The sequence below is a fragment of the Podarcis gaigeae genome (genome assembly GCF_964106915.1).
Source record: "Podarcis gaigeae genome assembly, chromosome: Z".
Classification (NCBI taxonomy): domain Eukaryota; kingdom Metazoa; phylum Chordata; class Lepidosauria; order Squamata; family Lacertidae; genus Podarcis; species Podarcis gaigeae.
The window spans coordinates 16,488,859-16,500,550 of NC_139691.1; the positions used below are offsets into that span (position 1 = coordinate 16,488,859).

Below are 11,692 nucleotides of genomic sequence, written 5' to 3' on the forward strand. Positions count from 1 at the left end.
AGGGGGGTTTCCCTGCACGTGTTTTTCCCTGTTTAGTGAAAGGTTCTTGTGTCTCCTGATGTTTTATCCTCACATACGCTCAGCAGCGTGAATTGTAAGAAGTTCATATTTCAAAGTGGTTAACTCCACAGGCAGCTCCTTCCTGGTGCCCATGCCTACCCAACACTGATGCCTGTGCCTTCTCCTCACACCTTCTATCTTCACAACAGCCCTGTGAGGAAGTTTAGACTGAGAAGCAGTAACTGGCCCAAGATCACACCCGGTAAGCTTCATGGCTGAGTGGGGGATTGGAATGCTGGTCTCCCAGGCCCTTAAAGGGTAAAGGTAAAGGGACACCCCTGACCATTAGGTCCAATCGTGGCCGACTCTGGGGTTGCGGCGCTCATCTCACTTTACTGGCCGAGGGAGCCAGCGTACAGCTTCCGGGTCATGTGGCCAGCATGACTAAGCCGCTTCTGGTGAACCAGAGCAGCGCAAGGAAACGCTGTTTACCTTCCCGCTGGAGCGGTACCTATTTATCTACTTGCACTTGGACGTGCTTTCGAACTGCTAGGTTGGCAGGAGCAGGGACCGAGCAACGGGAGCTCACCCCGTCGCCGGGATTCGAACCACCGACTTTCCGATCAGCAAGTCCTAGGCTCTGTGGTTTAATCCACAGCACCACCTGCATCCCCTCCCAGGCCCTAGACCTCGTTTAACCCCCTACAACAATCCTGTGAGGTAGGTCAGGCTGAGAGGCAGTGACTGGCCCCCAAGGTCACCCAGTGAGCTTTGTGACTGAATTGGGAGTTGAACCCTGATCCCTCGCAGTCATAACCTGACACTAGAACTGTTACACCACACTGTCTCTCTGAATGTGAATGAAGGTGGTTTAGACATACAGTCATACCTTGAGTTGAATGTGCTTCAGGTTGAGCGCTTTCGGGTTGCGCTCTGTGGCAACCCTGAAGTAACAGAGCGCATTACTTCCGGGTTTCGCCGCTAGCGCATGCGCAGACACTCAAAATGACGTCACACGCATGCACGGAAACGCGACTCACGCACGTGCAGACGTGCCATCGTGTTTTACGTTCCGTTCAGGATGCGAACGGGGCTCCGGAATGGATCCCGTTCGCATCCCAAGGTACCACTGTATTTCCTATCCATACAGGGCATTTGTAGGAGCTAAAGCAGAGCAAAGGAGCTTGGGAATTCTCCAGAACATACAGCTATTGCCCAAACCACTATACAACACTGCTTGTCTATGGAAAAAACGCCTTTCTGTAGGCTCTACTCAGCCTGTATGGTTCTAGGACTCTGAGATAGGTTAGTCTGAGGGTGAATGAATCACTGGCCCAGGACTGCTGAAACAGTACTGCTGGATTTAGTTGTAACTTTCCTGGGAAATCCAGTATTTATTTCCCCCCATGTTGGCGGGGGCTGACAACTAGAGGTGTTGTGCAAAGCGCCTGGAATGCACCAGATTGGTAAAGGTTCATGTGTTTAAGTCTGTGTGGAGTGGACATAACCAAAATATATAATTATGGCCCACACTGAACACATTAAATAGGCCACATAAATGCTAAGATGATGGCTATGTTGGCAGTTTTTATTCTTTACTCTCGCTAATAGCAAACCCAGCTGGTGAGTGTTGATATGACTGAAACCAAAATACTGTAGGAGAAACCAAGCATCCCCCAAAGCATACTGGGAACTGTAGTTTGTGAGTGGTGTTCAGATCTGTAATTTCCCACATGGATTAACAATCAATCCCTCTTCCCAGGGAATGGTAGCCCTGCGTAGGGAATAGGGGTCTCCTAACTATTCTCAGCTCCAAGAACAAACTGCAGAAACTCCCATGATGCTTTTGGGGTAGGCACAACTGTTTAAAGTGGTATGATGCCAGAAATGTATACAGTGGTACCTCTGGTTACAAACTTAATTCGTTCCGGGGGTCCGTTCTTAACCTGAGGTATCACTGCCACGTGATTTCTGTTCTCATCCTGAAGTAAAGTACCCGAGGTACTACTTCCAGGTTAGTGGAGTCTGTAACCCGGGGTGTTTGTAACCCGAGGTACCACTGTAGTGCAATTGGGGCCTTAATCCTCTCCATTGACTTCCCTGGGTCTACCCTGAGTAAGAGTAGCTTTGGCTACCATCCTACGTTTTTTCTTCCCTCTCTGTTTCCCAAGAGATCAATTGGGATGCCCTCTTTGCCAGGACTGTGAAAACACCCTTTGCACCCACATTGGGTGGGGCTATTGATTTGGGCCACTTTGTCAAGAGCCTAACTCCTCTGGATCATCTCCACCCTCTTACCTCAGAAGGGCAGAGGTTCAAAGACTTAACTTTGTCTCCAGGCACCTGCTAGAGCTCAGATTCATTCTCACTGGGTCAAAATACCGTAGTTTTCTTCCTTTTAAGGAATGTTGTGATAATGATGTAACTTTTGAATGTGGAACCAGAGTACAGTATTTAGCTTCTTTATGGAATTTAAATCAGTTATTTATTCATGACCATGAGGACTGGAATCTTTTTTATTTCTTTTTAAAGCAGAGGTTGGCTGGTCATATGTCATGTATGATCTAGTTGAGATTCCTGCATTGCAGAGGGTTAAATTAGATGACCCTCGAGGTCCCTTTCAATGCTACAATTATATGATTCTATGTTCCATGGCAGAGCATCTTCCAGTAGGACTGGGAATGTCCCCTGCCTGAAACCCTGGAGAGCTGCTGCCAGTCAGTGTAGACAATACTGAGTGGGGGATGAATCGTCTGGACTCAATAATTAGGCAGCTTTATTTTTTCCTTGAGAAAAGTTGAGAAAAATTCAACCCACCATGACATGCACTAGATTCAGGCCCAAAAAGGGCCAAAATCAAATAGAAAGCCACAGTTTAAGAACTCTCGAATTAATCTTCAGGTGAGAGATAAATTTAGGCTTGTTCTTTTAAAAAACAACCTGTCTGGAAACTGAGGTAGAAATATTAGGAAGACAGGTTTTTTTGGGGAAAGTTGCATTGGAGGTGGGGAGACCAGAAGCAAGAACCAAGGTTTAAGCTTTTAATAATGTTAAATTTTATTGGATTACAAAAACAGAATGTAGAAATGCAGCGTGTAAAAATTGTCCCTCCTATTGAAGAAGCAGAAACAGGTTTAAACTCCTCTCCTGAGGAGAGGCTCCCAAGAGGACCTCAAGAATTATTAAACAAAGCTTTAGTCCCTGAGACCTACTTCTTGAAGGCACGCCATGAAATGCTGGAGGAATACTGGGAACATAGCTCTTTGTTTTAAAAAAGAGTGAGCCCAGTCTTGACAGAAGGCACACCCTGCCCCACCCCAAACAAAACTCCAAGTAGGTCTTCAATATATGGCCTCCTCCTCTTGGTCCATCCATGGTGGCTGGGGCCCATTGGGTCAGAAGCCATGATAAGTGCAACCAAAGCCAAGGACAGGCAGGGCCACTCCTTGCTGGGGTTTAAGGAAGGCACATGGGAGGCAGACTGAGGCTGGTTGGGCAGCAGCCCACTCTCCCAAATGGACCAGGCTTCCTAGCCCCCCTGCCCATCTCTCTCCCCAAAAAGCAGTTTAAGCAGCAAGGTCTGAAAGCAGGGTCTGTGGGGTTCACTTTCTCAAAGGACACACCTCAGAACAGCTCACTCCATCTTGGCTTTTGGGGAAAGGCCATTTTTTTACATATTTTGCTGAAATATGTAGGAAAGCTACTGGCAAAAGTGAGCCTCTCCCCCTCAGTTCCATAGCTGCTGGGAGAATACACAAACATCTGCTTCCACCCGGCTAACAGCTTTTTCTCTCTCTCTTAGTCCTGGGTTGGGGGCTGTCACCCAGCCCACGATCACACGGTGTGGCCTCCCACTTCGGCGTACAGGGTTTCCCAGGCGATGAGGCGGCAGGCGCAGAAGAACTGCCAGAGGTTGAGGAAGATTCCTCGGTCGAAGGGGTTTTCCACTTCACAATCTCTCAGGTAGGAGATGCGGTGACGGGACATGAACTCCCAGGTGGTGGTGTTGTGGGAGGCAAGGTAGAGGTGGCAGCCCAGGAGCAGAGTCATCACCACAGTGAAAATGGCAACCACGAGGAAGGAGAGAAGGAGAAGCAGGTTATACTGAAACCACGCCCATGAGGGATGCTCAAAATCAAGCCCAGACCTTTTTTTTTTAGTGGTGGAGGAAAAAAAAAAAGGACAACATCAGAGTTATTGCAAGATTCACAAAATTATAAAACCAAAGCTTTCGTGGGTGATATTGTCTTAACTTTGGAACAACCTTTAGAAAGTGCCTTAAGAGTTATTAAAGGAGATAACTGATTTTGGAAAATTGGCGGGTTTCAAATAAATAAAGACAGAACCAAAATCTTAGTTAAGAACATGGATAATCAAGCCAAAAAGAAATTAGGGGAAATTACCAGCTGGAAAATTGAGGGGGAAAGAGAAGTACTTAGGAGTGTGGCTATTGGTAACCAATCATAACATCTATAAAGATAATTATGTGAGGACTTGGAAGGAAATTTAAAAGGACTTAGATTTACGGGGCAGAATGCAATTATCATTAATGGGGAGAATCTTGGCGATAAAAATGAATATTCTCCCAAAAATGTTATTTCTATTCCAACCGATCCCAATACACCTCTGACATTCAAGACAATCAAGGGAGAATTCTCAGTCCTATGAGCGGGTGGAGCAGGGCAGCAAGGGGGGGTGTCTTGAGGAAAGGGGTGTGCCCTGGGTCCGTTAACGTTGTGTGAGGTTCCCATGAATGGATGGATGGATGAATGAATGAATGACCATTCTTTCATCCCTGGTTACGAGAAAGGAAATTACGACTAAACATCAGGAAGAGCTTTCTGATGGTAAGAGCTGTTTGACAGTGGAAAGGACTCCCTCCGAACAGTGGCGTAGCGTGGGGGGTGCCGGGGGTGCCGGCCGCACCGGGCGCAACATCTGGGGGTTAGGGTTAGGGGGTGCAAATCCATGGGTTAAGGGGCACAATCCACAGGTTAGGGGGCACAAATTACTTGCCTTGCCCTGGGTGCTGACAACCCACGCTACGCCACTGCCTCCGGAGATGGTGGGCTCTCCCTCATTGGAGCGTTTTATGCATAGGTTGGATGGCCATCTGACAGAGACGCTTTAGTTGAGATTCCTGCACTGCAGGGGGGTGGACTAGATGACCCTCAGGATCCTTTCCAACTTTACGGTTCTATGATTCTATGGTTCTATGGTTGTTACATACACACACCAATAAAAAAAATTAATGTCTGGGGGTCTCCCGCCATAAGCTTTCTTACCAGGCCACTGGCAGCGCCCACAAGAGAACCACAAGCTGAACAGCCAAATAGGCGACAAAGAATGGGTGATTCCTCTCCCCAACGCAGTTGTAAATCCAGGGGCAATGGTGGTCATAGCGCCGGACGCAGTGCCGGCACGCCTGGCAGTGCCTGGCCCTCATTGGCTGCTGTGAGATAGAAAAGAACAGGATGCGTTTTTGTGCTTCCTTACATTTTCATCTCCAGGTGGGTCTGGGAAAGAGACACCCCACACCCACCCCACCTGAAACCCAGGAGGCAGCTGCTGCTGGCCAGTGTTGACAATACTGAGCTAGATGGGTCCAAGGGTCTAACTCTGTATAAGGCATTGCTTCCTAGGTCCCTTTTTAATGCACCCCATTCATCTGAACAATGAGGGCTAGGATCTTACTATATATTTAGGGGAGCGGGGTCATGGCTCAGTGCTGGACCATATGCTTTGCATGTAGAAGATCCCCTTTGGTTCAATCCCCAATGGCATCTCTAAGGAAGTCCCCTGCCTGAAACTGTGGAGAACCATGGACAGTGAACACAAGACTGAGCTATGGTCAGTCTTCAAGAGAAGGCAGCTCTCTATATCCCTATGTAAGCCACCCTTTATTTCAGAACCATTGGGACTGGGATATTGGTTCATATTTAGGGAAAGAGACACAGCTCAGCGGCAGAGCATGCAGAAGGTCCCAGGTTCAATCCCCAGCGTTATACATAGGGCTGCCTCTGAAGATGGTTCACAAACCTCAGCTGGTGCAGAAGTTTGCTCACCAGCAAGATGGTGTGAGCATATTACACCAATCATGGCTCAACTGCACTGGCTGCTAATTAGTTTCCCGGCCCAATTCAATGTGTTGGTTTTGACTTAAATGTCTCAGGGCCACAATATGTCAAGGACCACCTCTCTCCATACCCAGACCCTGAGATCATCCTCTGAGGCCCTTCTTTGTGTGCCTCCTCCACGAGAGGTCCAGAGGATGGCAACACAAGAACAGGTCTTTTTCAGGGGAGGTTCCTTGCTTGCAGAATGCTCTCCCCAGGGAAGCTCATCTGGTGCCTTCATTACATATTCTTGGACACCAGGTGAATATGTTTCTCTTTAACCAGGCCTTTGGCTGATTAACATCTAATATCTGTTTTGAATGTGTTGAGGGGGTATTGGTTTGTGGGGGGTTTTTTTGTTCATTTTTTATCATGTATTTTGTGTTTTTATATTGCATTTCTATGTTGTGAACTACCCTGATATATCTAATTTAAATAAATCATCTCCAGGTAGGGGCTTGGGAAAGACCACTTGGCTTGAAACCTTGAAGTGCTGCTGGTGGTGTGTCAATTGTACTGAGCTTAGCTGGGCTGAGGGTCTGGCATAGGATCAGGAAATTTCCTCCAAATAAGGCCTTAGCAGACTGAGATGGATGCAATGCACAATGATTAATGGTGGGAGGTCTTCAGAGGTTCCTTTCAGCAGCAGCAGCTGGGGGCAACCTTAAAAGAGAGATCTGGGACTGACTGGAACAGGGATACACCCATTTATTTAACTGTTGACGACATCTAACCCAAGGGAATTATAATTGCGCATTATTTCACTAAAAGGCACTAGCTGGTCAAAAATTAAGATTAAAAGAAGAGGATTATTTATTGTTAATATTGGACTAAATAGAACTCAAAATAAAAGTAACAATATTAATCTACTGCTCTGGACATTAAAACTTTTTTATTTTGATGTTGATGGTTGTAAAGATCTGAATATATAATTGCAAAAATCTAACTGTGAGAAATGTGGGAGAGCGGGAGGGAGTAGGCTGGGAGTACTGTTTTTTTTCTATTGAGCTGAGTGGAGTGTCCTTGACAAAGTACTGATAAGGGTAAAAATAACACTCCCGGCTGTGAGAAAGGATCTTTCATTATGGAATAAAATTCTACAGAGGAAGCCAGAGAATCAGCCCTCTCTGTTTAATTCAGAAATGGCAGAAGGAAATTTTTTAATTTCAAAACAAACCAGCTAGGCCACAATGGAAGAGTTTGTATGATTGGCTTTTAGATTTGAAAAAGACTCTTTTTCAAGGAATATCTACCTTCAGCAAGCAGTAGCCACAGCGCCGGAGCCGGAGGTTTAGAGCTTCCTCGGAGTTCATTGCTTCCTTCTCATCACTTACAGGTTCCTACCAGAAACAAAAAAATAAAAAAGAGTCCAGATGAAGGAAAAGGGAAAAAAGAATATAAGCATTTAGGGATTGGAATGGAGGAGTGTCTAAAACAGCGGTTCTCAACCTGTGGGTCCCCAGATGTTGTTGGACCATAACTCCCATCATCCCTGAGCTTTGGCCTTGCTAGTTAGGGGTGATGGGAATTATAGTTCAACAACATCTGGGGACCCACAGGTCGAGAAAGGCTGGTCTAAAGCATTTAATGTGACACACACTCCATATTTAAAGCCCATGGCTTCCCCCAAAGGATTCTGGTTTATCCCACAGAAAGTTATGATTCCTAGCACCTTTAACAAATGACTGTAACCAGGATTCTTGAAGAGAAGACATGTGCTTTAAATGTATCCAATGGCATTTCTTGCTAGGGTTGGGAGAGGACCCCCCCTGCCCAAAACCCTGGAGAGCCATTGCTGCCAATCAGTGTACACAATGATGAGCTAGGTGACTCCGTTTATGGCAGCTTCCTGCATTCCTATTTAATTCCACTCTTTATTCTGGACAATGAGGGCTAGAATCTTACTTCATTCTTAGGGCACAGGGTTGAAGCTCCATTGTAGACCTCAAGCTTTGCCCACAGAAGGTTCTAGGTTCCATCCCCAACAGCTCTCTAGGCTGGGCTGAGGGCGGGGGAGAACTCTGCCTGAAACCCTGCAGAATGCTGCTGCCAGTCAGTACAGTGGTACCTCGGGTTACAGACACTTCAGGTTACAGACGCGTCAGGTTACGGACTCCTCTAACCCGGAAGTAGTACCTCTGGTTAAGAACTTTACCTCAGGATGAGAACAGAAACCACGTGGCAGCAGCGGGAGGCCCCATTAACTAAAGTGGTACCTCAGGTTAAGAACAGTTTCAGGTTAAGAACGGACCTCCAGAACAAATTAAGTTCTTAACCTGAGGTACCACTGTACTGAGACAGATGGGCTAAGGGAGTGACTCAGTAGAACACCATTCCCATGACATACCTTCTCCTCTTCATCATGCTCAACGTATCCTGGGTCCATGAGAGAGACAACAAAGTACAGCGACATGGAGCAGAGAACCAGTGCGAGGAACAAGAGGGGCTGGAGGAAGTCTCCCTGCTCTTCTTGCCTTTGCAGGTCTGAAAAAGAAGGGAAATTATCACGGGGAAAATGTACTGTACATGATTCTGTTTTGGGGGCTCTGACCATAAACAACCCAGCATCTCCTGGGAATGAGCTCCCAGAGATGCAAGGCATCCACTCCTATTGGAAGTGTCCCAGTTGGCCAGCCCTGCACCTCCTGGACCACTGATCAGTCTCCACTATCCAAGGTAAGGCAGGTAGCAGCTGCAGAAAGAGAGACAAACAGAGCCTTGCTATGGGGCTCCCCACCTCCAACATGATTGTCCTTTGTAAAGGTAAAGGAACCCCTGACCATTAGGTCCAGTCGCGGACGACTCTGGGGTTGTGGTGCTCATCTCACTTTATTGGCTGAGGGAGCAGGCGTATAGCTTCCGGGTCATGTGGCCAGCAGGACTAAGCCGCTTCTGGCGAACCAGAGCAGCGCACGGAAATGCTGTTTACCTTCCCGCCAGAGCGGTACCTATTTATCTACTTGCACTTGTAGTGCTTTCGAACTACTAGGTTGGCAGGAGCAGGGACCGAGCAACGGGAGCTCACCCCGTCGCGGGGATTCGAACCACCGACCTTCTGATTGGCAAGTCCTAGGCTCTGTGGTTTAGACCACAGCACCACCCGTGTCCCTGATTGTCCTTTGAGTGCCAGGCAAATACTTATATTGGGGGGGACAGGACATTCCCATGTTTTCATCATTGCTGTAAAATCTATCCATCTGTGCATTTCATATCCCCCTTTTTCGTCTTTTGGTAAAGTAAACAAATAGAGGAGGAAGAGGAAAACCTGTATTACCTCTGACCATGTGCAAAGTGCTCCCCCCTTAACCCCACTGCCCTCAGTCACAACCCAACCCACAGACTATCTTGCAACTCCAGCTCTCTGCATTAATTCCCCCCGTGTATATTTATTTCGGAATAAAGAAAACCTACTGCAGCCAACTGTAAGGAGAAAAAGAAATTGTACCCTCTTTTAGATTCTTACATCTTTAAATTTGTTATATTTATAGCCCCCTCTATTCCTTCCTCTTGGGAATGTAAGGCAGGGGGATGGTTCTCCTACCCCCACCCCTTTACGCTCCCAATAACTCTGTAGAGTAGGGTGGCCCAAATTTTAATATCAAGTGGGCCACAAAAGTGCTTCGACACAGAACCCACAAGCCCCACACTGCCTTGTTGCGTGCTGGGGGGGCAGGCAGGACAAAATTTGACGCTCCTGCCCAGCTCTATCATTGTGGGGAAGCTTGGGGGGGGGGAGGGTTATAAAATTTTGCAGAGAGCTGCCAAAAAAGTCCTTGAGGGTTGGACCACCCTGGGCTAGACTAAAGCCACTCAGCATGCTACACAGAAAGGTGCCTTCATACAGAGTCAGACCCACTGGTCCATCTAGCTTAGTATTGTCTGCACTGACAGGCAGCAGCTGCTCTCCAGGTTTCAGGCAAAGGAGATTCCCAGCTCTGGAGATGCTCCACCACTGAACTTACAAACCTTCCGCAATTACCCATGGTTTTATTTTATTTTTTTTAAAAAAAAGGTCTATAGAGAAAAATACACAACTTAATATCTTCCCCCCGTTTTGAAACCAAACCAAGATTTTTTGGGGGTGCCAGAATGCTTACTCTGTAGCCTGAGTGCAGATCTGAACCCTAGGGGTCCTGATCCTACCGCCCCACTTTTACGGAGAGGGAGGAGAGGGAGAGACTGCCTCACCTGTAGGGTAGAGGAAGAGCCCCAGCAGGACACCGCAGGTGAGCCCCACGTACACTGCCCGGACCATGAAACCCCCGCTGCCCCGCGCCCCTCTCCACGCCATCATCGCTGCCTGCCGGGAGCAACAGAGCTCCGCAACCAAGCCGGCCACAAAGTTGCGGAAAGAGGCGGAAAGAGACTGCGAGAAGCGGGCGGGGCGTGTGTCATGGAAGAAGCGTGGCGATTGGCTAGCGTCAGAGGCGGAATGTAGCGAGTTGGATCCGAAGTCTGGAACGGAGGGGCGGGGCGGACTTCGATGAGGCAGTGAAGGGCTGCCGAGGAGCTTTGTGGCATCTTATCAGTCGTTTTCGATTAATGATTTAAATAACAGTAGCAAAGAAGTATTCTGATTATCGTTAGAACTATAGAACTGTAGAGTTGGAAGGGACCCCAGGGATCATCTAGTCCAACCCCCTGCGATGCAGAAATTAAAATAATAATAATATATCATGGACAGGAGCCCCTTCATCAAATGCAGACGTCATCATTAATATATGACAGAGGTGCGTCCAAACAGCCCTGCTGGACACCCTCTTGCTCCCCAGCCCTCCATCTCTTTCAGGCCACACTAAGGCTGCCAAACTTCCAGGGTTGGCCTGCAGTCTCCATCTTTGCCTGGTGACGGGGGCAGTCTTGAATCTCCAGGAGAGCCAGAGCACCTTTCAGGTTTTTTTGTTTTATGTTTTTTTGTACCGTGTCCAGCGTGCAATCAGAGGCATACCTAGGCTCCCCTCCTCTGCACTCTTGGCAAGGAGTTTCTGAATCTGGGAGACACCATGGACCAGAAACTCAGAAAGTTTGCTTTTCCCTGCCTTTCATGCTTTGTCAGTGACTTCCTCCATGGCCATGAAGTCTGCTCTGCTCCACCTCCCCTCTTCTGGCTTTAAGGTGCCCCAAGTGGCACCTGGCTTTCAAGGTGGAAATGAGGAGACTTGTTCCTCAGAGTTTCAGTCACGGAGGAGGGGACCCAATGGTGAACTCAACACGTTTTTGTTTAATGGTAGCCACTGATGCACTGAGTGAAGAAGTATCTTCTGTTGACTGCTTTGAACCTTCCAGCATTCAGGCTCTGAACTGGTTTCATGATGGGTTCATCATTTTTATTGTGAGCTTGGCGCAACCCATTTGTGGTATGGACACTGGATAAGAGTGGTCATAGGCATAGCCAAAGGGGAGCAGGGGGGCAGCTGACCCCCCAATCAATACAAATCTAAGATTCTGTCCCCCCTAAAAATGTCCTCCGCCCCCCAACAAAAATCCTGGCTACGCCCATGAGAGTGGTGGAGGCAATTCCAGTTTACTTATGAGCACACCTGCTTGATCTGCACGTTCCCATTTAATTTTTTCGT

At 47.7% G+C, this 11,692-nt stretch overlaps 1 protein-coding gene across 1 annotated transcript; it reads right to left on the minus strand.

Annotated features, from left to right (window-relative positions):
* Positions 1-3,027: 3,027 nt before the first annotated feature.
* ZDHHC12 (zDHHC palmitoyltransferase 12) lies at positions 3,028-10,483 on the minus strand. Its single transcript, XM_083721014.1, has 5 exons — positions 10,305-10,483; positions 8,464-8,600; positions 7,370-7,456; positions 5,286-5,452; positions 3,028-4,147 (listed from the first exon to the last, which is right to left on the minus strand). The coding sequence occupies exons 1-5, from the start codon at positions 10,408-10,410 to the stop codon at positions 3,835-3,837; spliced, it is 810 nt and encodes a 269-aa protein (XP_083577140.1). The 5' UTR covers positions 10,411-10,483; the 3' UTR covers positions 3,028-3,834.
* Between the last annotated feature and the right edge of the window lie 1,209 nt (positions 10,484-11,692).